This window comes from Marmota monax, unplaced genomic scaffold (genome assembly GCF_021218885.2).
Source record: "Marmota monax isolate L192 unplaced genomic scaffold, Marmota_monax_Labrador192_F-V1.1 WCK01_AAM20220418_F8-fsc00065, whole genome shotgun sequence".
Taxonomy (NCBI): Eukaryota; Metazoa; Chordata; class Mammalia; order Rodentia; family Sciuridae; genus Marmota; species Marmota monax.
Genome location: NW_026694038.1, coordinates 8,470,665 through 8,498,657, shown reverse-complemented (window position 1 = coordinate 8,498,657; position 27,993 = coordinate 8,470,665). Strand labels below are relative to the sequence as shown.

General features: G+C 37.4%; 1 protein-coding gene across 1 annotated transcript in view; it reads left to right on the top strand.

The window, feature by feature from the left end:
* The first annotated feature begins 8,931 nt into the window (after positions 1 to 8,931).
* The window catches only part of Reln (reelin), a 473,157-nt gene continuing 454,095 nt past the window's right edge, over positions 8,932 to 27,993 (top strand). Inside the window, exon 1 of the mRNA XM_046464128.2 lies at positions 8,932 to 9,430. Coding sequence (XP_046320084.1) covers positions 9,205 to 9,430 — 226 coding nt within the window. The 5' untranslated portion in view covers positions 8,932 to 9,204. The remainder of the gene's footprint in view (positions 9,431 to 27,993) is intronic.

Genomic DNA, 27,993 nt, shown 5'->3' with positions numbered 1-27,993 from the left:
TTTTAATTTGCATTTCTCTAATTGCTAGAGATGTTGAACATTTTCACATATTTGTTGACCACTCATATTTCTGTAAAGTATCTGTTATTCTAATCAATAAATAACTGATTAACCTAATCAATAATTAACTGATTAACCTAATCAATAACTGATTAAACTGAGTCATGATTTCCACTGGTTACAACCAAAATGTTTGTCAACTCCAACCTACAAATAATACTGTAATAAAATTAAAAAGTTACTGGGAAAATTCCAAGAAGTTCAAATAATGGGAAAGTAAAATAAAACATAAAGAGAATGAAATTAAATATCTTTGAAAGCTAGGTGTGGTGATGTACACCTGTAATCCCAGTGACCCAGGAGGCTGAGGCAGGAGGATTGTAAGTTTAAGGCCAGCCTTAGCAACTTGGTGAGGCCCTAAGCAACTTGGTGAGATCCTGTCTCAAAATTAAAAAATTAAAATTTTTTTAAAAAGCCTGGGGAGGTAGCACAGTGGTAAAGCAATCTGGGTACCTACCCCCCCAAAAAAATGTGTGTGTGTGTATATCTATATACACAAATATATCAACAAATATGTGAAAAATGTTTAACACCTCTCTCTATATTATGTATACACATATAAATGTGTATACACACATTTATATGTTTTCATAAATATATATTGCTATAAATAAATATAAATATTTTATTAGTCTATTTAAAAAATTATATATAATCATGTATTATATACATTTATGTATTTATATATACCTTTTAAAAATTTTTATTGATTAATTAATTTTAATTAGGTATATATGACAGCAGAATGCGTTTTGATTCATTGTACACAATTACAGCACAACTTTTCATTTCTCTGGTTGTACATGATGTAGCATCGCACCATATGTGCAGTCATGCATGTACCTAGGGTAATGATGTCCATCTCATTCCACCATCTTTCCTGCCCCCATGCTACCTCTCCTCCTGTCCCTCGCCTGCCCCTCTTAAGGATCAGCATCCACTTATCAGAGAGAACATTTGGCCTTTTGTTTTTTGGGGATTGGCTTACTTCACTTAGCATGATATTCTCCAGCTCCACCCATTTACCTGCAAATGCCATAATTTTATTCTCTGTTAATGTTTCATTATCTATTCATCTGTTGAGGGGCATCTAGATTGCTTCCACAGTTTAGCTATTATGAATTGAGCTGCTATGAACATTGATGTGGCTGTGTTACTATAGTATGTCCTTTGGCTATAGACCAAGTAGTGGGATAGCTGGGTCAAATGGTGGTTCCATACCAGGTTTTCTAAGGAATCTCCATACTGCTTTCCAGATTGGTTGCACAATTTGCAGTTTTTTGAAGGCAGCTTCAAAAATTACCCATATTGCCTTGGGGAAAAAACTCAGTGGGGAGTGTGAGAAGAAAATGTTACTGTATTTTTGTTTTTTAATTCCACAATTTTGAGTATAGCATAGTATAAAGTATTTTAGGTATATTCAGGGCATTAATATTTTGAATATAATAATTAAGTACTGGTATAATTTTTCTTTACATGTTTTAAAATGGTTAATTCATTCTTTTAAAAATTTATTATGAAATATTTCATATGCATGCAAATACATGGGAAACATAAAGCATAAATATATAAAATGACATACAACAAACACCTGCAAACCTACCAGTGTGTTTAAGAAATATGTTATTACAAGGAAGTCGAGGTTCCTTGAATCCCTCTCTAGCGAATCCCTCTTTCTCCCTCCTATAGGTAGTTGGCATTCTGAAATTCTTGTTGTCATTCCCATACATTTTTTCATACTTCACTATATGAATGCCTAAACAACATATATTGTAATTTAGCATGTGTCTAAGTTTTATAGAAGTGAAGTAAAACTGTATGTTTTCTTCAACTTGCCTTTTAAGATGAGCATTACAAGATTCATTCATTTTTAATACAGTATAATATTCTATTTCAAGTTCTTAACAGGTTGGGAATCTGTTGGGGTAGAGAGAAATCTATGAAATGGAATTTTCATTAATCTTTAGCAAAAATTTAGCATTTCCTCTGATTATAAAGTAGACTACTAACAAAAATAGTATGTTTTTTGTCACCAGTAGAAATCACAGACATTTCCATATTACGTTGTGATTGATAGAACTCAAAATACAGATAGAGCTCATTATTATGTTGAAAGTATTTGCTACTATAACTTATTATTTTATGTGTTAATAAAACATATTACTATGTTTTTAGGATGCTGATACTAAATATATTTCAATTTAATTTCTTTGTCATCCTTTGTATTTTATATAAAGGCAATAAAAATGTTTAAACAATATCCTCAGAAGAGCTCCATAGCTCTCTTCAGACTTCCAAAGAGTTCCTTCACACAGAGTTAAGAACCTTTGTTCCCAAGCATTTCACCCCTAAAGAGAAAAGAACATGTACATTTGCGCAAATACTTCTATGAAAATGTTCATGGCAGACAGTTCTAAACATAAACTGATTGTAAACCACATAAAATATCCAACTAAATGCAATGAATTTCCAAATTAACTTCTCTTTAATCATGCTAAAAAGAAAGAAAAGAAAAGAAAAGAAAAGAAAGAAAGAAAGAAAGAAAGAAAGAAAAGTTCACATTCTAATGAAAGTATGACAGTCTGCACAAAATAAGTGATGGAGGAGTAGTTAGAATAGAAAGGGACAATGTAATCAAAATATCTTACTTTACAAATTTAAAAAATACATGTGACCATGTGTAGCCATTTCTTTTTTTAAAAAATATATTATTTAGTTGTAGATGGTCACAGTACCTTTATTTTATGTATTTATTTTTATGTGGTGCTGAGACTAGAACCCAGTGCCTCACGCATGCTAGGCAAGTGCTCTATCACTCAACTACAACCCCAGCCCTATGTAGCCATTTCCAAGCTCCTCTCAGGGCCTTGGAAGGGGTTAATGCAAGTGAAAGGACCAATACTTAAGTAGTCTGTGACCCTAGTTGGGAGAGAGAGGTCCAATTTTTATTATTTTTTTGTGCAAATAACAAATCGCCTCAGAACATTTATTGAAAAGTCCATTGTTTCCTCTTTAGATCTGCAATGACAAATGCCATATATTGTTTCCACATAACTGCAAACTCACACTCATATGTATCCACTGAATGTACTGTTCTGGCTTTCCTTCATGGTTGATGCATGCACGTGCACAAGTGCGCACACGCACACAGCTTTAATGGACTTGGTTTCCTACTTTTTGAACTGAATGTTTGTCTTTTGTATGAAGTCCTTCAAATTGTATAGCTAGTATGTGATGCCTTTGTTAAACTTGCTGATTTTTTAATGATTTCTTTTACTTTCTATAAGCCCAATAATCCTAGAAAATCAAGCTTAATGATAAATCTAGTTGTCTTGCAGGAAGAAGGCCTCCCAGAAGATGTACTATTCCATACGATTAGAAGCACATGTCTCTGTCCTTAGAGTTTTAGATTTTCATTTTGGAAATACCTGGTGAGTTTTGGAAGTCATTTATTCTTAGTTTTATTTTTGAAATATTTTTTTAAATTTCTAAATTTATTAAATACCACATATTGTGGATAATTCCAATATCTAAAATCTTTGTAATTTGATTGTATTTATTGTTTATGATTATTCACAATTTCTGCTTTCTCACCACATTAGTGATTTTTTTTCATTGTGAATATGTTCCTTGAGGCTTCATCAGTTGGAATTCTTTGAAGCCTGATTTACAATGAGTTTTTTTTTTTTTTTTTCCTTCCTGGAGATGATATGGATTTGGTTCTGCCAGATGTGTGGGAACACTTTTAATCCAAGACCACTTTAAAATTAATTTTGGCTTGAGGTTTTTTAATCAAACAGAAGTGTAAATTTGGGTCAGAAACTCTTTTTTAAAAAATTATTTGAACCTTGTAGTCATGCATAGTAGTTGGGTTCATTTTGACAAAATCATACATGTAAGGAATTCAACTTCAATCCCCATTCCTCTCCACCTTTCCCCTGTTCCTTCCCCCTGTTCTTCCTTTTCTACTCTAATGATTTTCCATTTGCTCCTTTATTTATTTTTGATTGGTATTTTCTACATATACACAAGGGTAAAATTGCCTTTGGTACATTTATATTTGCACATAACCTGATTTGTTAAATGCATTCCATATCTCCTCCCCTTTCCCATCCTTCCTTCCTCCCTCTCATTCTCTACCTTCTACTCCACTGATCTTCCCTATATATTTATGATGTCTGATTCCCCTCACTGCCACCTTCTTTCCCTTATTTTGCTCTAACTTCCACATGTGAGAGAAATTTGTTGGGTCAGAAACTCTTGAGAGCCAGATCGTAGTTTCAAATTTGGTAGGACTCCTGTCATCACTACCCTCTGTCAAGAATCAGACCAATAAGTATATATATATATATATGTTTATATTTCCCCCTGGTTTACCTTTCCATTGAGGGTCTAGTTATTTAGGAATGTGTCACAGCTTTATGCATGGAGTGCCTATCATGGTGTTATGAAAACTTTCTGTATTCCATCACAGACAGATACTTAATGCACTATAAAAGTGTCTAAATCCTCTTAATTTCTGTACATATCTCAACATGGACAGGCAGCAGATAGTTTGTGGACTGATCTACAAACTATACGTTGAGTTTCACAGTCCTATCATTCTTCCCACTTAGGGCGGACCCTAAGCTTTATCTCATGTTCCCACACACCATATGGCCATCAAAGTGGAAATTCAAGGACTATTGAAGTGGGCAGATGTCTCAGAGAGCTGGGTGGGTTGGATACTCACTGTTTATCTCTGGATTCCTGCTTTCACTTCTGTTCTGACCTCCAAGAACTTCTGTTTCTTACTAGTTCTGTTGAACTGGTGTGTTAAAAGAGGTTCTTCTGCCCCATGGGCTAATACTCCCTTGCCTAAATGAAATGTATTCATATAACCACCGAAATATATGTGCTAAAGTATTTTTAACCACATAGTTTATGGCTTAACAATGGCCAAAATTTGAAAATAGTTGTACACTGAAAATAGTATAAATTTTCATTAATAATTAGTTAATAGTGATTTGCCCATATACCCATATACTGCATAGTAATAAGAATGCCCAAACTCTTGCTATAAGCAAAAACACAAATTTATTCTCAAAACCATAATTCTGAGCCAGAGAAGCCACATATAAAGTCAAATATATTGCATAATTCCATTTATATAAAGCTTGAAAACAGACAAAAATAATCACCCTGAAGACACAGTAAGTCCTTTTTAAAAAAATCATTCCTTGGGGAAGAGCAATTGCTTAAAGTGGTCATGAGGACTTCTACCTAAGGTTCCCTGGATGCTGCTTGTATCAAGTGCTCCATTGTATTTTTCTCTAAATGTGTGATTTGTTTGCTTATTTTCATGCAAATGGTATACTTGATTTAAAAGTTTACTTAATAAAAAGTATTTTAAAAAATAGCTTGCTCAACAGCAACAATTTCTCAAGCTGCAAAAGCCTGAGGAGTAGTAAAAGCTAGATCTATAGCACTGGGAAAGAAATTTGGTGACTAGATCCAGAACTAAAAGCCTGAGTGTGTGCAGCATATTCAACACACCTCTTTCCCTTTCATTCAGGCACAGACAAGGTCCTGCTCAGTTAGGGCGCAGCTTATGCCAGTAGCCTGGCTGGGCCAGTTTCCAGCTGCACTGATCTTTGTGTTAAGTCTTCAATGTACACTTTCCTTTTCATTGTGGATACCTTCTTATACAAAGGTGTTTTGGTCTGAAATAATTTTTTCCTCCTCCCCTTCATTTTATCAAACTAAACCCTTATAGATCCTGGCTTTAACCTCTTCCACAATTAAGCCTCTATTGCCTTTTTTTCCCTCTCTGTCACTTTTATTTCCCTTTAGATACATATTACTTTTAAAACTCCACAACTGATCATAGTAATAGATGTTAATTCTTTCTCTCTCACTGAAAGGTAAGTTTCATGGAGCAGGAACTGTTTTTCCCCTGTGTCTAACACAGTATGTTGCATGTAATAGTTGGTCAGTTAATATTTGTCAGAGTAAACAAATGTGTGAATGCCCTTTGATACTATCTAGAAACTTCTGTAGACAATTACATTAAAATGTTATGTTAGATATTTATTTAAATCTGGAGAAGACTTAAAATTTTTTTTCTCAAACTTTTTTTGGCATCCTGATATTCTATCCTTTGATTCATTGCCCAGTCAAATCTCCCCATCACCTTATGTACTCTAGTCTCAGCTGCTTCTCTGGGCTCATTCCATGCCACCCTTCCTTTTCTTGCTGAGCACAGAACATCCTAGGCATGGTGCTGCTTTAGTGTTTTCAATATTCTTTCTTATCCTTGGCTGGCTTGCTGTCCCCCACACATCCACAGGGTGGGCTCTTCTAGATTACTGCAGTTTTGGCTCCCATCTCACTCTTCTAGAAAGGCTTTTCTCAACTCCTCAATCTAAGGTGACTTCCCTGCCCTAGACTCTACCGCCATTATCCTGTTTTATTTCTTCATGGTATTTACCAGTGTCAGAAATTCTCTTGTCTGCTCCATGAGTTTCCTGTCTCCAACACTAGCTTGTAAACTCCACAGTGACAGGCTCAATATTAAATGTATTCACTGCTAAGCCCATTGCATCTAGCATTTTGACACACAGGAGGTTTCTGATAAATATTGGTTGATTGAATGAATGCATTAGCAACTAAGCATTTATCCATCTTTTCGGTATAGGAACTGTGCTGTTTGAGAGAATTTTTTGCAGATGGACATAATCTGAGTCTGCATTGTGTGATACAGTACCTACTACCACATGTAGCTATTGAGGTAAATAGTGTATACTTGAAATGTTGCTAATGTGACTGAGGAACTTAATTTTTAATATAATTTAAGTATCTCCCTATGGCTAGGGCCTACTCTGTTGGTTGGTGCAGCTCTAGAAAACCTAATTTAGGATGGGGGATCAGGAAATTCTTTCAGAAGCCTGAGACTGTAGTGAGAAATGAGGGTCAGGACACTGAGATCTGGAAGCAACATTTTGCTCTACCACAAGACAAATAAGTATTGGTGGTACTTTTCTGCTAGCTAGGGTTGTAGATAGTGGTGGGGCCAGAGCCTTTGGAACCAGCCAGGCTGCCTTGCATTCAGGTTTTGTCACAGATTTTGGGCAAGTTATTAACCTTTCCATTCCTTCCCTTGTGAAATGGGGATAATTTTTTTTTTTTTTTTTTTTTTTTTTGCCTCTTTAGGTGGTGTTAGGATTAAATGAGGTTAAGGACCTACAGCCTATCTATAGCCTGTGCCCAGCATAGAGCTACAGCATAATGACTTGTTAATATATCAGACAGATAGATAATAGATATAGATAAATAGATAGATAGATAGATACCATTGAACCTGTGGGGATTTAAAAAAAAATTATAGTTGTAGATAGACAGCATGCCTTTGTTTAGTTTTTAACCTGATGCTAAGGATCGAACCCAGTGCCTCATACATGCTAAGCAAGCGCTCTGCCACTGAGCTACAGCTATAGCCCCCATTGGGGATTTTGAAGTAAGGGAGAACAGTAGACCGCTGTAAGTGGCCCCTTTCTACCTGTCTAAACTCGGCTTGGCTGAGAGGAAGAAAAACAATCTCTTCCTTTTGCAACAGAGTGATTACAGAGATCTCCCTTTGAACCCTGTTTTGCACCCATCCACCCCGCCCCAACTACAGGCAAAGACAATTTCATACTCTCATTTTTCTGTACACGCGGGCTTATCTGGGCTTGGTGGCAAGCCCAGGGTGGGTGGGGAGAGGCATTAAAATCTGGCAACCCGGTTTCCCCATCTCCGGATGCCGCAGGGCTCCTGCCAGCCGTCCTCAGTTAAAAACGTGCTTATGGACGATTTCACTTCTCCGCAGTCTCATGTGCGGCAGCTCATTACTACCCGCTTCATCACTGCCGTCAGCAGCTCCTCTGAACGCCTTCCCCTCCCCCCATTTCAGGGACATTGGCCATAACTGATATTTAAAGGAAATAAATACGGACTTAAAAAATTATTACACCCATCTCCGCCTGAAGAAACCAGTAGCAATGAATAACAGTCCAGCGAAGAGCGCCTGTCGGGTCTCAGCTCCGCCAGCCCTTAGTGCCTCACAATTCCCTACACCAGCAGCACAAATCACCATTTTCAGGCACCACTCGAGGCTGCCAATTCCGTTTTCGCTTAATCTCATTTTAAATCCGGCTACAGATGAGGCTCTGTCGCTGCAGCGATGAGCTAGGCAGGGGACAGCGGGAGGGACTCGAGGTCTGGCTGGGAAGGGAGCGATGGGGGCCTTCGCGCTTCGGGACAGCGGGCGGATCCCCAGACCTAAGCCAGGCTGTCCTGGCTGCTAGGCGGCGTGCCCCGAGGGGCGCGGGGCGCAGCCAGCACAGACAAAGAACCCGCGCCAGCGCCGTCCCTTCCGCCCTTTTTCTTCCCTTGCGCGTCTTCCCAGTTAAAAAGAAAAAAGAAAAAAAAAAAAAAAAGGGAAATCTAAGGTCCAAAGAGGCTGGCCGCCTCCTTTTGCTCTTTAGGACAGCTGGGCTGGAGGTTTCCTTTCCCCGGGGCTTTTACATCACTCACTGCAGATTCGCGGGCTCAGTGGCCCCGACAGCGCCCCCGCTCCAAGCAAGGGCTTGCATCCCTCCCTGCCCTTCCGGATGCTAACCGGGCGCGGGCCGGGGCTCCGGGGAAGCGTGCGTCTGTCTTGTGCCTCACTAGGTGACGCCCAGAGGGCCCGAGGGGGCGGGGGGCAGGCGGGTGCGCGCGCGCGCGCGCGAGGCGGCTCGCGGGGGCGGGGGAGCGGCCGGGACACGTGTGGCAGTGGCGGGGGGGACTCGGCGCCCGGGGCTTTAAGAAGGTGTGGAGGGGGGCGGGCGCTTTCCCAGGCCTGGCCGAGGGGCGTCGCGCAGAGGCGGCGGCAGCGGCCCACGGAGGCGGCGGGACACCGCGCTCTCAGCGTCCGCAGTCCCAGCCCCGCGCTCCCGCGGCTCAAAGTAACTTTGGGAGCCACCGTCTCCCTCGAACTTCCCGGCGGGGCTCTTCTCCTGAACCCGTTCTGCTCCCGTCTGCCGCTTTCTCGCCTTTCCTCCGCGTGGCTCCTCGGTCCCGGCGTCTCCAAAACTGGATGAGCGAGCGGCGCGAGGGGCGCGCGGCGGCGGCGGCGGCGGCGGCATGGAGCGCAGTTGCTGGGCCCCGCGGACTTTCCTCCTGGCACTGTTGTTGGGGGCGACGCTGAGGGCGCGCGCGGCGGTGGGGTATTACCCCCGCTTTTCGCCCTTCTTTTTCCTGTGTACCCACCACGGGGAGCTGGAAGGGGATGGGGAGCAGGGCGAGGTGCTCATTTCCCTGCACATTGCAGGCAACCCCACCTACTACGTACCGGGACAGGAATACCATGGTAGGTACCACAGCATCTTCACGCTCTCCGCCTCCCCAGTTCGCCCTCGAGCGCAGCTTTTTATCTCCTTCCCCCTGAGGGGCCATTTCAACAAGAATCGTGATAAACCTTACCCCAGCGTTGCGTTCTGTTGGGGGGAGAGAACAAAGTTAGTGGAGAATGGAGTTGTGAGTTGGGATTTGTTCTCCACCCCTTCCTTACACACTCCCCTAACACATCTCTTCATAATGAACTGGTGCTTGTTCTAAACGCCTGAGAAATAGTGGAGGCTTATGTCTTTACCCATCACTCCTCATTCTTGCAGCTGAAACGTTGAGTGAACCTGCACATCTTCCTTTCTTAACCCCATTACTTGGATTTCAGACCTTTGTCCTGTTCCTGGTCCTCTCTGGTGGGTCCTGGGGTGGCGTTGAGGCTGTCACTGTTATCTGCCAGACAGGCTGGTGACAGATTGAAGCGTCCCAGTCTGTGGCAGCCCCATGCCACCCGCCTGCCCACTGCGAAGTTCCGGCTGCTCAACAGCCGGGATTCCCTCTACTTCCATTCAGTGTCAAACAGCCCTCCTGAAATGGAGCGGCTGCTTCCAGCTCTATTCTTTAAGTTAGTCGTTTGAAATGTCAGCAATTGATGATTTTTCTGATTTCTCTCTTTTAACGTGGTGTTTCTTGTTAGCATTGTCTTTGTGATGTTTAGTAATGACTTTGTCTTTTATCTAAACAGCTTTAATTTCCAGGTAGGAGCTGAAAGCCCCTTATAAAAAGAGGATCCCTTCTTAAAAGGGATCATTATGCAGTCCTTCATCAAGGTGAAACATTTTTGAAGAAGTAAAATTTACCTTCAAGAAATGCAATTTCATGTAGTGCATGTATTTTAAGCTACAAGTTGAGTATGTGAAAAAATAAAAATACTGTCTATTTTCTCTATTCCTGCTGGGACTTCTGAACATTTCACATCTATGGAGCTTTTAAGTAGTGACAGGCACTATTTAATTAGAATTTCAATGCAAAAGTACTTATACCCAATCAAATAGAAACTATCATCTAGTAAGCTCTTGTCATAGTTTCTTTCCCTAATAGGCTAACAGGTATTGACATGGCAGAAGGTAATCTGTGGGGTGCTGGAATGTCAGACATGCATGTAAAAATTATAAGAATCCTTTATAGAGTTTTCTATTTTTTTAAAAATTATATCTGGTTTAAAATTTTAGCCTAAATAAATGCTTCCTAGATGTTTAAAACACTACTTTTGCAATTTCCTGTGGCATGGTGTCAACCTTGTGTGTGGAATTTTATAATTAATTTTGGAAGATTAATTCTCTGTAACTAGTCTTTTCTTTTTTTAAATTTTCTATTAGTTGCTCAAAACATTACAATGATCTTGACATATCATACATTTGATTCAAATGGGGTGTGAATTCTTATTTTTCCACGTGTACAGTATTTTAATAAAAATACTTACTGCATTCTCTTCCCAAAAAACAATCTAGTGCTTTTCTGTGGTCATGGAAACCTTTAAATTAAGGACCAGCCAACACGATGGCAAACCAGACCTAACTCAAAGACTGATTGATTGAGCCTGTCCTTACTTAGTGTGACCCTTAGTAAAGATGTTTGCCTGTTATTACTTGTGAATGAGTGTGACAAGTCACTGAATTAGGATTAGGCTAAAAGGTATGATTGTCAGGTTGTAATGGAAGACTATGTGATGTACAAAGTCTTATTTTTTTTTCTGTTTTCAGCATCCTTTGTAGAGTGAGTGCCATGTAGAAAACTGAATAAAAGCATTAACATATGCTATAGCTTTTGAATTTACTCTGCAGTTAGTTACTTTAATTCTATCCTTAAGTCTGATGAAGAATGAATATTATAAAATAAGAATAATACTTGAAATCAGATATTCTGGGTGGGGGGAGTCAAAACTTCCACCTCTTTTCTGCCAACAAAATAAGTAGAGAAATTTTATTATTAAGTTGAAAGGTCAAAATATTATAAACTTTGAGAATGATATCAAATTTTAAATACCTGTTACCTGTTTTATCAGGCATTTAGATTTTTGGACTGTTGGTAGCTAGAGGCCTTCAGTGAGAGTTTTTCCTGTAAAATATTCTAAAGGTAGAAGAAGTTGTTTAAAAATGAAGTAATGCCAATATGTCTCTTACTTTTAAACTTTTGGAAATTAATTTTAAAAATTAATTATATAGCATCTATAAGAATTGACTTGCTGATAGGAAAACTTAACCTAATATACGTTTGTAGTTAGCTCATTTCGATATGTGACAAAAATGGAAGGCCATTTGGCCAAAAAAATCTACTTAAGCTAAGAAATCTGTAAAATGTTAGCTTGAAAACTGATTTCTAACTTTCTTAATCTAGCAGTTATCCTGGAAAAATCAGTCCTGTCTATAATTTCCATTGAGCTCATCATTTGAATGAATGGTTTTTTGGGTGGAGAATTGATAGTTATGAGTGTTTTTGTTTTGTTTTTTGTTTTTTTTTTAACTAGAAAGAATGCATTGAGACAGAAGTGCATTATCATAGATCAGTCGGTGACCCTCTGGGACATGGTCTGTGTGACAATCTAGAAAAAATATGGTTCAAAATTATAAGTTCCTGTATGTATCCCATTTATTTAAAAATTTCTTTGTGTCAAATCTTTGACACAAAGACAAAATATAGTACTGAAGAACGTGAAGTTTGTAAGAATTAGCACAGTTTTCAAACATTAAGTAGCTTATCCATCTATTTGTAATATCTGTGGCTTTATCAACAGTGTGTGGTTACATCTAACAAACTCTTCATGTGTTTACGAAATGGTATCATTTGGTATCTCTGTTTTCATCTTCCTGTATGTTTTAAATTCTGTTGCATATGATTTTCCTGTGGGCACTGTTGGTCATGATGAACTATGATATCCTTCCATGAATATACTACAAGGTAGGAACTCAGCAAAAAAGAGGTATCATGTATATCATGTTGAATTAGAAAGGCCTCTAAGTCAGAACTTTTTTTCCTTGGCATTTTTAAGGGGTGGGGCACAAATCCTAACATAGGTCAATTTCTGTAATGTGGTTTCCAGGCTCCAAACCTGGATTTTTTTTTTCCGCCCCCAGAAAGTTTCAAGTGATGAGAAAATAGGAAACAAAAACCTGGATGATCCACTCAAGTAGCCTTTCTCTTTACCAGAAGTGCCACAGGCACTGTTCTCTCCTAGGGACAAGCTCAGTATTGTCAAGGGGGAGGGTTGGGTTGAAGTCTGTCCTCTCCATCTCCCACAATACTCCCTCTTCCTTACCTGCACCCTCAGGTATATACCTGCCATTTTTGTTTGAAACCCCTCTTCCTGGCCTCCAATTTGTCTGTAGTGGATGTGATTCCTCAGTATTAAATTCTCCCCCAGTTTTATTTGCAACTCTAGAAGGACTTTTTTTTTCTTAAATTAATGTTGGTATCACTGAGGAGTCTTATATTTTGGAATAGAAAACCTTTTAGGTACCCCTAAAGTCATTTCAGTAAGGACTGCCCTTTCACACGAATGACTTTACTCAGTCACCATCAGAAAGGAGAGGTCATTCCTTAGAAAATCATTGTGCATGAAAGCCAAGAATAGGTAAATGCATCTGCCCAAATGCTTGTGCTTTGGTGAAACAGTTTACCGGAATATCTAGAATGATCTAGAATCCCTGTCACTTTGGTGACATAAAATGTGGCAAGTATTGATTAACAGTGAGAAATATGCTTTGAAATGGTGACTGAAGGAAAAAAAAAATGTCTCCAGCAGAACTGAATTGGAGATAGGGCATTCTGTTTTAAAAGGGAGATTTTATTGTATTTTGTAAATCTAGCAACAATATCAGTAGTCCTTTTATTCTACATTTCCACTCCATTATTTATGGGAAAAAAAATATGTGGGCAGGGCAGGACAATAATTTCCCCACTGCTAAAACTGAACATTTATCTTTAAAAAGGCATAATTAGAATAAGGATTAAGGGCAGTTTACATATGTTTTGAAATCAACTGGTTGTTATTTAAAAATCACTATTCAAAGCAAGAACAATGTAATGACGTTTCATATACAGGAATGATATTTATGTCAGACATGATTTTTGAAAATATACTCTTAGATTTAATTGCTTTCAAAGGAATAATTTTATTATTTGAATTAAAGTAATCTGCTATGGCTAAAATAGGCATTGTTGATCAGATGTATGGTTCTTTGTCCTTTATATGTTTTCCATCCTGGAATCAGCATATTTAAACTGTTAGAATCATTTGTCAAGTGCAGTTTATAAGTGAACTGCAGCTGTGTCTGGCTTATATATGACTATGAAAATTGGGCATTTTAAAGCATTTTGCTCTACTTGTCACATATTTCATCTTACTGTCTACAATTTATTTCAAACACATTTTACTGATGTGGTTCAGATTGTTTCTGAAATCATAAATCTTGCCTCACGTAATTTATATTCTCCCTGTGTGTTCTAATTCTAGTCTTAAACTAGGTCTTTAGAATCTTAATTCAAAACATCTTATTTAGGCAGAATTTTTTTACTTCATTCATAGCACTTCAGTACTAGAAATCATTTAATTAAGATGGTTCCTTCCAATTTTTGTGAACTTTATTTTTAAAAATATTTTTATTTTCATTAAAAACGTAAAAGAATAAAATAGGGTAGATTATTATTGCAATCATTAATATACTTTTTAAACAAAACTATCTAATTCCAATTTCTTTAAAAATAAAATGATGGATATTTTAATAAGATTTTAAAGTTAGTATTATTTCAATTTTTCAGAAATCAATTTTATTCAGTAGAAAATATTTAAAATCTGTCTTCCTCTTGAGAATTGGTAAACTTTATAGAATGATCTGGGAGTCTTATGTCATGATTTGCATATTAAACCACAATTGTTTGATTGTTTTCTGATTATTTTAAATGCTACTTTGAAATTTATTGTGTCTTTAAATCTTGTATCAATAGTTGCTGATATGATAACCCTCTTATTTCAAATAGCTTTTGCTAAAACAAAACTTGAGTGACCAGTATAATTTGAACATTTACATTTAAAAATTTTATACATATACTCAAAACAAAAATATAAAGTTCTTAATGTGTTATGGAAACAAAAACAGTGGATTACCCTACACTCCATTAGGAGAAGAAGGAAGATGGTGCATTAGATTGGAACAGCAGGTTCATGATGAACAGAGAGAAGGAGTTTGTGTTATGTCTGAGTAATGACACATCACTAACAAAAAAGGAAATGCATTTATCTAAATTTGTGTTCCAAGAAACACTGGGGTTATTAATTCATTCCCTCCACCTGATTTTAAAGTCATTCAAAAAATAACCAAACTCTATGATTTTTATCTTATCAATTTTATTTATTTATTTTTAGTAGTATTAGTATTAGTAGTACTGGGGATTGAACCCAGGAGTGCTTTACCACTGAGCTACACCCCAAGCCCTTTTAAAATTTTATTTTAGTTTGAGACAGGGTTGATGAGGCTGGCCTTGAACTTTGATCCTCCTGCCTCAGCCTCCTAGTTCTGGGATTATAGGCGTGTACCACCACACCCAGCGATTTTATCAGTTTCAAACAAAGCCATTTTAAAAACACATTTTTACAATTTGGGATTAAATTTTTAAATTTTCAAATATGAAGATCCTAGGAGTTAAGGTTATGGCTTGGTTGTAGAGCGCTTGCCTAGCACATGTGAGGCACTGGGTTCAATCCTCAGCACCACATAAAAATAAACAAATAAAATAAAGGCATTTTATCTATCTACAACTACAGAATTTTTTTAAAAAAATTTAAAGGTATAATAACATTAAAAAATATCCTATGTGGCTGATTAAATACAGCAATGATGTACTTATGAAAAAATTCTTGGCTCTAAGGACATTCCTCGTGAAGTTATCTTCCTTTGGTGTCCGTGTGTGGCTCAGAGTAATTTTCATTATGTCACTTGCCATGCCTATCTCACTAAAGGCAGAGCTTCTGAAGAACTGAATGCTGTTCCTGTTGGTTACCTAATTATTTTAAACATGTGTGCTTCTCTACTATTTTAAAGATACCTTTTTCCTCTTTTATTAGTGGTAGGACCCAGGTATAGCAAATGGATTTGAGGATGTGTGTATAGCAGGTAGGTGAGTTTTTACAAAAGTGCAAATGTTGATTTGAGGTACAAAGCAGCTCTGGTCATCCAAAGACAAAGGTAAGGTAATTAGGTAGCCTTGAATGCCACAAAGAGATAGTTATTGGATTCAGGCTTTGCAAAGTATGCTTTTAAAAACCTGGATATCCTTTAATGTTGAAATCAGATTTACATAGAAAAATAAAACTTTTCATTGAAAAAAATGCAACTTTATTGATTAAAGGACTTCTAGGAGAGCTGATGCATATTTGAAACAGCTGATTGTTGATTATAAAAACCAAGGGATGTGAGAAGGACTGATACCAATAGTGCCACATTCAGTGTCTCTGCCTTTCCTGCTCTGTCTCCCTCTCCTTCCACCTTGGTTCTTGCTCTCTCCTTTGATCCCTCTTCCTCCTTATTTAAATTTTTTTAAGTTGTTGATGGATGTTTTATTTATTTATATGCAGTGCTGCTCTACCACTGAGCTGCAACCCCAGCCCCTTCTCCTCATTTTTCACATTATCTTTCCTTTTTCTTTTTCATTCTGTGTCATGGACCCCTGCTTTCCCTCTCTTTTTCTGTTTTCTTTTCTGCTTCACAACTCTGTTCTTTTTAAATTTATATCATCATCATCATCATCATCACCACTATTTTGTGCATGCTAGACAAGTGTGACAACCCCATTGCTTATTTTTTGTTTTGAGACAAGGTCTTGCTGAGTTACTGAGGCTGACCTCAAACTTGCAGTCCTCCTGCCTCAGGCTTCCAAATGGCTGGGATTGTAGGCATGTGTCACTGTTCCCTGCTGCTTTTAATTTTTTTTTCTCTTTCTCTTTCTTCCCTTCGGGTTTCCACTTGTCACCATCTCTACTCCTTTTTTTCCCTTTATAATATGAAAAATGTCACTGCATTTGTATAAACAATTATATTGATTTGCTATTTGCAGTAACTGAAGTGGATAAGTAGGCTTTATGTAATACATTCTTAAAATATCAATTTTATCTTTCTATGAAGTACATTTGCTTATTTTTCAATTTATGGGCTAGTTATTACTTAAGAAAAGTGGTTCCCTCCTCCTCCACTATGAAATCTCTCAGAAGAATTTTTCAGCCTATAGTTGTTTAGTTCTGAGTTAGCTGCTTTCCTTGCTATCAGTTATGTGGTCAGGCTACAGAATCTGAAGTTTGTGCATAGAAACAAATAGGATGTACGTGTTGCAGAAATTAGAAATGCACACTGAATTAGTATGAGTCCAAAAGGCCACTCAATTTGGAGATATCTTGGAAGCTTGAGTGCTCCAAGGATTCTTCTAGTAAATTGATGGAGGCCTGACTTATCATTGCTCTATCATTTCAAGTTGTCTCATGGCTTGCTGGTCTCATTAGCAAAGCTCTTAATTATAGTTGTGTAGCTTCCAACATAGTGATGCCATCCTTTTCAGGTTGTTGGCACTTAATAAGGGGGTCGATGTGGAATAAAGCAAAGAATGCTAGATTGAGAGTCAGGAAGGGAGGTACTGTAGTCTTTATTGAACATAAATCTGTTTTATTGTTTTGTACCATGTGAGTTCTAATGTTTATTTCAGCTAAAAAATTCAGAGATTCCATAGCCAAGAACCCAGACTTAGCAAACCTAAGAGCGAAGCCCAGAGAGGTACAACAGTGTAGGTTCAAGCTTTTGCAGCAGACAAACATTTGTGCATATCTGGCTCTCCCATATGTTACAGGTGTCCCTGTAGTAAATGAACTAACCTCTGTAACCCTGTTTCCTCACTTTTTTTTTTTTTCTGTTTGTGATGCTAAGGTCCAAACTTTGGGCCTTGCGCATTCTAGGCAAGCACTCTGCCACCAAGCTATATCCCCAAACCCCCTTCTTTTATTGTAGAAGTAATATTTGTCATATTTCAGAGTGGCAGTTACTAAAAAAGTCAATATAAATAAAGTACCTCACACACACAGTAGGTAGTTACTAAGTGACAGTAGCTATCATCTGGTTCATTTGCTCTACTTGAGATAAGGACAACCTATACAGATAAGGGTTCCTCACTCATGTGTGTTCGTTCTGTGCCTTGTCAATGTATGGCACATTTCCTGTGAAATTTCAGATCCATTATATTGAGGAGGGTCACAAAATTAGGACAAAGCTTATTACCAATTGTGAATGATTAAAAAATGCTTCCCATCCCAAACTGATGTATGACTTGCCTATAGTTATAGTAGAGTTAATTAGTATAGTTTTATCCAACCAAAACTTTTGTTAATTTAGACATTTCCTAAGCCAAACATTCCTATTAATTATTTGTCTTGAGTTGATTGGTTGTGATAACAACTAAAAATTTGTGTGTTTAGGTGGTTGTCTTGGGGAAGATGTTAAGTAAATACATCAATTTAATATATTTTGTGAAATTCTATAACATATTTCTACAAAGCTATGTAAAATAACTTTAAAATACAAATCTATTTCAGCAAAATTAGAACTAAGATTGATTTTGATAGTAGACCCAGAGTCTGCCTATCAGACTGCCTACAGAAACTAAGGTTCATGAGTGTTCAGGTGGTGAACTGGAAGGCTAATTCATTTACAATAAAAAATATACTAATTAGGATAAAAGCATTGGCCAGTGCACTCTGTCCGATATACCAAAGTTGATGTTGGTAGACAATGACCATTATTAGTAGCTTGTATGGGAAGTGTAGAGTTAGATGATCTTAATGGCAGATTCCAGAATTCATAAGTTTCTTCACCCAATTTATGCCACCTGGTATTGTTGGCATCTTCCGTAGATATTATGAGAGGAAGATTGTCCGGTTTCAGGGCTTCATACTGCCTCATTCTGAAGTATATATTAATTGTTGTCTACCCAGTCATCACTAGAGCTCCCTCTCTTACTAATTGATTTTATTCAAATCAACAGTATGTTCAGTTAAAAATATCTCTGAGGGCTTCCTTATAGCTCCATGTAATTCAGGCATATGAAGTATAAAGTCTGCTGGTTGTAATCTTTGGGAAGCTCTTGAAATAATTGATAAAGGGGATTTTTTAAAAGTCTTAGAAGATTTTTTCTGTATCCTTATGTATTTTTTCTAGCTAGAAAATGATACAGTCATCTTGTAACCTTTTGGATAATAGCCACATAAAGGTTGATGGATCAGAAGTTTAGAGGAAGCCTGGATGTTTATTTATATCCTCAGACAGCTAGAACAGTCTTGAAATAATTTTTGGATTTCTTATAAGAAAAGTTATCATATTAGGTCACATTTCTGTTATATGCAGCTTAATGTAATCATAATTAATATGTATTCTAAACAATGACCCAGTTGGCCTTCTCTTGTAGATCACTTACAATTCTTGTATCAAGCTCTGAATTGCTCTGGTCCTTTTATAGGATTACTTTTGGTGATCTTGATGGAACTCAGATGTTTTCTAAGAAACTTTTGGCAATAAATTAAAATTTATTTAATCTTTAAAAAAAATTCTCAAAACATCCCTTAATGTATGTTACTTCTGCAGGTGGCAATGATGGTACATTTCATGTGAACTTTTCTAGTTCTGCTTTGAAAAGGTAACCTATGCCTGACCTCTAATTTCTGGAGTTTCTCATGCACTGACAATTAATGCTTGTTAGTTTCTGCCACTGAACTTTATTTCCCGACTCTCCTATCTCTCTAAAATGCAGTGTCACCATATGTAAATCCTGTTGACATTTAAATTACATAGATGTGTGACATGGTTGTAAATCTGAGCTCTGCCTAACCTTAACCTTGTTTGTTATTGTTGGCTCATCCTCCAGGGCCAAATCCAAATTTGTCATTTCTTTTGCTTGTAATGTATTGACAGAGGAAACAGACGTCTGGTCTTACCTGAACATGTACTCGCTTAGTTTAGGCCATCTGTGTTGTGAATGTTGAGATATCCTATGGTCACAGTTCCAGTTCTTTTCTTAACTTCCTTTGTTTGTGTAAACACTTCCTGTACCCTCATCCTACAAAATATGTTATATGTCTAGTGTTTGTGATGGAGAAATATAAGCAAGTTACTTGGTTCTCAGTTCTTAGAAAAAGTGGGTTCACATTCCTATATTGAGCACTGATAGAAACTGAAAAAAGGCAACTAACAGACTTTTGAATAATGAATTACAATAACAGCAAATCCTAAAGTAGCCCTTAATGTATACTAGGCACTGGTCTAAATGCCTTACATATAGTAATTCTTGTAGTTCTCACAGAAACCACTTTTAAAGGTAGGTACTTTTTATCTCCCTAATATGGATGCAAGAACTAAGTCATGGGTAAGTGTTTGGCTTAAGATTGCAAAAGTTCTATGTGGGAGTTCTCAGCCCATCTTGCTTCAGAATCTATACTTCAATGCATTTATTTTTAGAAATGATGATTATTTCTGGAAAGGGAAAATAATAAGTGATAAAAGTAATTTCAAGAAAGAGAAAACAAAACTAAAAGCTAATTCTGTTATTGAATCTTTTTTTTTCTTTTTTTTATTAGTTGTTCAAATCATTACAAAGTTCTTGACATATCATATTTCATACATTAAATTCAAACGGATTATGAACTCCCATTTTTACCCTATATACATAATGCAGATTCACATTGGTTACACATCACTTTTTTACCTACTGCCATACTAGTGTATGTTGTATTCTGCTGCCTTTCCTAACCTCTACTATCCCCCTTCCCCTCCCCTTCCCTCCCCTCCCCTCCCCTCCCTTCCCATCTTCTCTCCCTACCCCATCTACTGTAATTCATTTCTCTCTCTTGTTTTTTCCCCCTTTCCCCTCACTTCCTCTTATATGTAATTTTGTATAACAATGAGGGTCCCCTTCCTTTACCATGCAATTTCCCTTTTCTCTCTCTTTCCCTCCCCCCTCTCATCCCTGTTTAGTGGTGATCTTCTCATGCTCTTCCTCTCTATTCTGTTCTTAGTTGCTCTCCTTATATCAAAGAAGACATTTGGCATTTGTTTTTTAGGGATTGGCTAGCTTCACTTAGCATAATCTGCTCTAGTGCCATCCATTTCCCTGCAAATTCCATGATTTTGTCATTTTTTAGTGCAGAGTAATACTCCATTGTGTATAAATGCCACATTTTTTTAATCCATTCATCTATTGAAGGGCATCTAGGTTGATTCCACAGTCTAGCTATTATGAATTGTGCTGCTATGGACATTGTTGTAGCTGTGTCCCTATAGCACACTCTTTTAAGGTCTTTAGGGAATAGTCCAAGAAGGGGAATAGCTGGGTCAAATGGTGGTTCCAATCCCAGCTTTCCAAGGAATCTCCATACTGCTTTCCAAATTGGCTGCACCAATTTGCAGTCCCACCAGCAATGTACAAGTGTACCCTTTTCCCCACATCCTTGCCAGCACTTGTTGTTGTTTGACTTCATAATGGCTGCCAATCTCACTGGAGTGAGATGGTATCTTAGGGTGGTTTTGATTTGCATTTCTCTGACTGCTAGAGATGGTGAGCATTTTTTCATGTACTTGTTGATTGATTGTATGTCCTCCTCTGAGAAGTGTCTGTTCAGGTTCTTGGCCCATTTGTTGATTGGGTTATTTGTTCTCTTATTGTCTAATTTTTTGAGTTCTTTGTATACTCTGGATATTAGGGCTCTATCTGAAGTGTGAGGAGTAAAAATTTGTTCCCATGATGTAGGCTCCCTATTTACCTCTCTTATTGTTTCTCTTGCTGAGAAAAAACTTTTTAGTTTAAGTAATCTGTTATTGAATCTTTAAATAAGATTGCAACATCAAACCAGGAAAATGTTATTCATGTCAAAGAAGGCTGGAGGAATTCCACCAAGTTCATAGTTTTTGGCTAGACATTGTTTTTTAGATAAAGCACAAGCAAAGATGTCATCTAGCTTACCTTCTTCTGAAAGTGTTAACATGCCTTTAAAGTATGATGGCAAACTAAAATATAAAAAGGTGATTTTCAGACTTATTCAAAATTTATTTTTAACACTTCGAGAATATAATTTTTGTTAAGATTTTAAGATAAATTGTATAAGATTTGTTCTTTGCTTCACTAATAGAACTTGAATAGAACTTGAATAGGACTTGACTATGAGAGGAGAATTTAAAATTTAGAAAGGGTCATTTTAAGAGATTTGCATTGAAGTTTATCTGTTTGTAATATATTCCATTCTTTAGGAAGCTCTTTTTGGTGTTATCACCCTGTGAAACTGACTGACATAGCATACAATGGAAGTACTTGGTGATAACCCAGAGCTTTCTGAAATGTCTGACTTGTTCAGTACTCAAAAGTCCTGCTCATACAGTGATATCAAACCAATGGAATAACATTTACTTTGTACTTAACTTTCTAGGGTTATTTTTCATACATGGATTAGGTCTTTTAAAAAATTATGTTTAGCTCATTTGAATGAGGGGGGAAACAAACCCCAGCAACCTCTAAACACTCAGGCCCTTGCCTCCAAATAATTTACCTCCTGCCATGGAGGACATACAGGACTCAGCTCTAGATGTCATGCCTACCAGGCGAGACATAAAGCATGAAGTGTTGCTAGGAAGTGTCTAGTGAAAAGAAGCAGGATCTGCCCTTACCTCGTGCTTCCATTAGCATACAAATGTTTCCTGATTTGTTACCTTTGTAGTTTATGCCAAAGTTTGACATCAGATCTGAACCAAGATCCATTGATCCCTAGTAGAAGTAAGATCAGAGGGCAGTGGACAGATTCAGAGCTGCCTAGTTAGAACCTATGAAGGGCCTGAAGGTTTTCACGAGGAGAAAAAAAAAACTTTCATCATTGAACTTTTAACAACTCTAAGGACTTTGAACCTTTATAAAAAGTCACCAAAAATCTAGAAAGGTTCCACATACAGATGTTTTCTTTTCTCAGTCTCAAAGGACCAGATCTATTTTCCTTCTCTCCTTTTCTGATGTGCTATGCTAAATTGTAGCTCTAGTAAATCTCTGAGCTCAAGGTAGGCCGGTAGGAAGCCACAAGACTGCTTACCTGATGATCTGACCTGATGCAGGTGTTAAAATTTTTAGAGTATTTCTTTAAAATATAAATGGTTTATGCAAGACTGTTCATAGAAACTGAGGCAGACACTTCAACTCCACCTAAATTACGGAATATTTTAAGCTTATAGAAAACTAAAATAAATGAGGATTCAAAATTGGTATCACTAATGAGTACCCAAGGGATAGCCATCTGTATTCATTGAAACAAAATGCAAATACTCTAGAGATCAGACTCTTTACAATTGTTAAAATAATGCTTATTGACTGGGTCTGCATTGTACAGTGATTTCTGCTCATGCAAGTTGATTCTTTCCCAGCTGTAACAGTCATTCCCAAGCATTTCTACAGCATAATGAGCAACAGGGAAGCTTGGCAAACTAGTTAGAATGGGAAATCTTGAATGAGTTGTGTGCTTGGTTGCCATCCTGTAGAAGCAGCCATTAATAGAATTCTATTCAGCCTTTAAGAAGAACATCTTGTCATTCAGCGTGGAGGAACCTAGAGGATGTTAATGCTAAGAGAAATAAGTGAGGCACAGAAAGACAAACAGATGATTTCACTTTAATGTGGAATCTGAAAAAGCTGAGTTCATGGAAGTAGAGGAGAATGTTGATTATCGGAGCCTCTGAGGGTGCAGAGGTGTGGGTAGGGAGATGTCAGTCAAAGGATACAAAATTTCAGTCAGGAGGAATAAGTTCAAGAGATCTTTTGTGTCACATGGTTACTGTAGTTAGTAACAATATATTGTATACTTGTTATGAAATTTAAAAAATCTCCAGGGCTAGGGATGTAGCTCACTGGTAGAAAAGTTGATCCTCAATTTTGTAAACTAATGGGACAAATATATATATCAAATTTAAAAAGACATCCATTACCTTGATTAAGACAAATGTTTTCAGAAAAATAAACTTCTTTTTTTTTTTTTTGCCCCCCTTGGAAAAGTAACCTAACTCGAAAAGTTATGACCTTTTAAAGACTGTAGCACTGTGCAGTTGGGAGAGGTGGCAGGCGTGTGAGGGTACTCTGGTGTCCAGCAGCAGGAGTCAATTCTGGCTAAGAGGCAAAAGGATTGATTAATAGAAGGTGAGTTAGATTTGGAAGGAAAGTCCAAACATTGCACTTACAAATGATGCCAGTGTCTTATGGCTGGACATGGTGAACTGCTAAAAGTATCTCGATGGCAGCAACCAGGAGAAAGGTTTTTCTGGCCCCACAGTCTGGATGCATCCTTTTTGACACCTTTCCTTTCTTGGTTTTTAGATTTGAATTCCTCAAACCACAAATCTTAGTGGTTGGGCTGTAGCAGAACTGTCCTCTTGTCATCCATAAAGATCTAGCCTAAAAGTGATTTGCAGTTTGTTGTTTTGTGGGAGTGTCATTCTCTTCTGAGAATTTCACATGGTGTGCAGATTGCCTGACTTTGTACCAAAAGCCCAGATACCTTAGGATGCTGTTGACACCTCTTCACTTTAGACCATCAGGAATCTTAACATTCTGCAAGAGTCTATCAAAGGTAAATGAGTGAGTGCATGCCTCTGCCTTCACAGAGACTATAGAAAAATCATCTCTATATTCACTAGGAAAATGTCAAAATGCTTCTCTCTATCAGGTTTTCAGGACCAGAGCAGAAATAGAACTTGTCTCCGATGATCAATCCCTCTTCCTTGATTCACTTTCACCACCTGACTTCTGAGATTTCATGCTCTGGCTTTCTTATGTCTCTGATTGCTGCCTCCTTTGCTATTTCTGCTTCTTCCTGATTCTGCAGTGTTGGGTGCCCAGGACTCTATCTTTTCTCCTTTTCTATTTTCATCTACCCTTTATCCCTAGGGATGTCACTCATTCTAATGCTTTACCTGCCATCTTCATGCTACTGACTCCTAAATGACTTTTTGACTGTCTTGTGCCTGCCAATCTTACCACCCACCTATCATCTCTGCTCAGTTGGCTGTGGGAGCTTCTTGTCTCCCTTACTCTGACATGCCCACACTAGCTCTTCTGGAGTACCCCCCTGCTCTATTAATGCCAGCTCAGTCTTTATAACTACTTAGTCCTTGGATCTTTTTTCTCTAGCATCCACATTCAATCCATCACTACAGTCTTTCTGGCTGTATATTAAAAAGCACCTAGAATCTGCCATTACTGCCATCGCCCCTCATCTGGGTATGACAGTAGGCTCCTCATCACTTTCCTTGCTTAAACACTTATGCTCCTTTATTCTAGTTTTGAAACAGTAACCTCAGGGGTCTGGTTAGAACCAGAATCATGACACATCTCTGCTGATGCCTAAGGCAACCATTCTTCCAGTTTCTCTGAAAGAGCTCTGGTCTTCCTCTTTTCCCAATGAGCCATTGAATTTAACATTTTTATCAACAAAATTGCCAGAATTTAAATAATAAATTATTTTTTTATCCATATGATTAGCCACTCCCCATCTCTCTTTGAAAAAAAGATAAATGCTCTATAAGACCTGGCTCTACTGTCCCTTTTCTCATCTCATTGCCTTCCTTTTGCTCCTCTACTAAAAACATGAGGGCTCCTTTTTTTTGTTCTTTAAATATTGCAGCAGCTGAGTCCCACCTCAGGGCCTTTGCACTTGCAATTCCCCTATTACAATGCCTTTACTTGGAGAGCCTGGTGCTTTTACTCTTCCGAATTCGGGTCTGTACTCAAATGTCACTTCAGAGAAGCCTTCCTTGACCACACTATTTAAAGCTGGATACCCCTTTTCCCTGGTACCCATATCCCCTGTTGGTTGCTTTATTTCTTTTCATATGGTGCCTTGCACACAGCGGGCACTTTGAAATTTTTTAGTTAATGAATCATGAACAAAAATAGCACTTGAAATCCCTGTCTGATATCTGTTATAGTCAAAAATTGTCTGAAAGTGAAAATTCCAAAATAATCAAGAGAATTATTTATAAAGAGGGATTTGCAAGTATGATTTCTAAACTTTGGCCTTTTGAATTCATGATAATAATGTTTTTTTTAAAAATCTGAAAACCATACTTCTGCTTTCCCACCCTCCAAACTTACAAAATTCTCATGAGTTCTGTGAGATGAGGCAAGGCTATTTATAGTATTTCATTGAATTGGCTTTACTTTAACTATAAGTTAGCATATCCAACAAAGTTCTCATAGCAATTAGTGACTGCAATTATTAATAGAAACTATAATAGATTAAGTTCTTATTCCCAGAAGCTTCTCTATGCTGTACCATAAATAAATCTGAAGCAATCTTGATGAATGGGTAGCTAGTTTGTATTTAAATTTTCATCTGAATGGGGATAAATAATGAGAAGGACAGAAACTAAAATAGATTGGCTCCATACTCCACAGATATGCAACAACCTTAAAGGAAATATATAAAAATAGAAAGTAAAAAAAAAAATTCTCCAAAGAAATCTTACAAGAGGAACGTGCTTGAGCCTACAGTGACCTCACTTTATCTGTTAAATACTTTGCTTATTTTTCAGTTTTAAAAAGGTTTCTTTTTTCAATATTGATTTGAAGGTCTCTTTATCAGTGTTGGTAATCCATGATAATATATGCTATAAGTATTTTTCCCACTTTTCCTTTATTGTTTGATTTTTTAATCTTTATTTTTATTTACATATTTTTATTTTTTATCTTTATTTTAATTTATTTGTTTTTATTTTTTATGTTTATTTTTATTTATTTATTTTTATGTGGTGCTAAGGATCGAACCCAATGCCTCTTACTTGTGAGGCAAGTGCTGTCTCTACCACTGAGCTACAACCCTAGCCCTTTATTGTTTAATTTTAATGTAATCAAATCCATCTATTGTTTCCTTCATACAGGATGAGCAGGACATAGTATTTACTAGTATGGTCTTTGGAATCAGATATTTCTGGATTTTAGTACTGACTTTGTTACTGACCACTGTGCTGCATCCTAGCCCTATTTTGTGTTTTATTTAGAGATGGGGTCTCACTGAGTTGCTTAGCACCTCGCTTTTTGCTGAGGCTGGCTTTGAACACACAATCTTCCTGCCTCAGCCTCCAAGCTGCTGGGATTACAGGGATGTGCACCACCACGCGCAGCCAGACTTTGCTACTTTTATTCTTAATAATTAATTCACATTATCCATGGTAGTTATATTCTGTAAAATCTTGGTGAATACTAAATTAGTGAATGCTGAACTAATCTAGAATAAATGTAAAGTTAAGTGCCTGTGAACCTCTAGTCACATTTTCATCAGTTGATCAATACCTTACCTTGTTGCATGTGTATTTCTTTTTAAGAACACTTTAGTAAATAAATACAGTTGATTCAGTAACATTGGACCAGCAGCACTATGACTGAATACCTCCAGTGCATACCTGAATGTACTGTCTCTGTAAGGCACATCACTGCCATGTAGAGCATAAGGCACACACTAACTAACATTTAACACTGTCCTTGAAGGTCATTTAAAATAGTGAAATCATCAAGAAAAAGCACAGAAATGCAAAAATGAGATACTCAGTAGATCGTAAAGGGGCACTTGTTTACTGTATATGAGCTTGAAGAAGAAATGAGCCTTGTTTGACCTTGGCTAGGGATATTACTTCTGACTACCCATTTTTTTTTTTCCTGCTCTTCATGAACATGGCCACAAATGACTAAGAACTTTGGAGTGCATGTCTTATTGGTCATTTCTAGTATGTAGGACTGTTATTGATTTTTTAAAAAAATTTTTGGTTGTTGATGTACCTTCATTTTTTACTTATTTATATGTGGTGCTGAGGATCGAACCGGGTGCCTCACATATGCTAGGCAAGTGCTCTGCCACTGAGCCACAATCCCAGCCCCTGTTATTGATTTTTAAAGTGTATTTTGTATCTAGGCATCTTATTGAATTCTCTGAATGTTTTTGCAAATATTTTGGGGGATTGATTTTTTTTTTCCATCCATAGGAGCTATCTTTAAGGCATTTGAAATGATTAGAGCATGATGGAGGAAAAGGGCAGATTATCTGCACATAATCCATAAAGGGCCACAACAACTTAATTTTCCGTCTTACTGAATGAAATTTATTTCCAATAGGTCATTAGGGCATGAAATTTTAGAACACTTTAGTTGGAGGAGTTAAAAACCCAGTTCATTAATTTAATTAATTAATTAACTAATTAATTTTTAAATTTTTTGGCGGGGGACTGGGAATAGAATCCAGGGATACTCTACCACTGAGCTACACCCCTAGCCCTTTTTAGTTTTTTATTTTGAGACAGGGTCTTATTAAGTTGCTGAGGCTGCCTCAAACTTGCAATCCTCTTGCTTCAGCTTCTTGAGTAGCTGGGATTACAGGTGTATACAACCATGCCTGGCTAATTATTAATCTTAAAAACATATCTCTTGTAATTACAAACTCCTCTGTTTTATGGCTGGGAAAATAAGGATGGTAGCATTATGCACAAT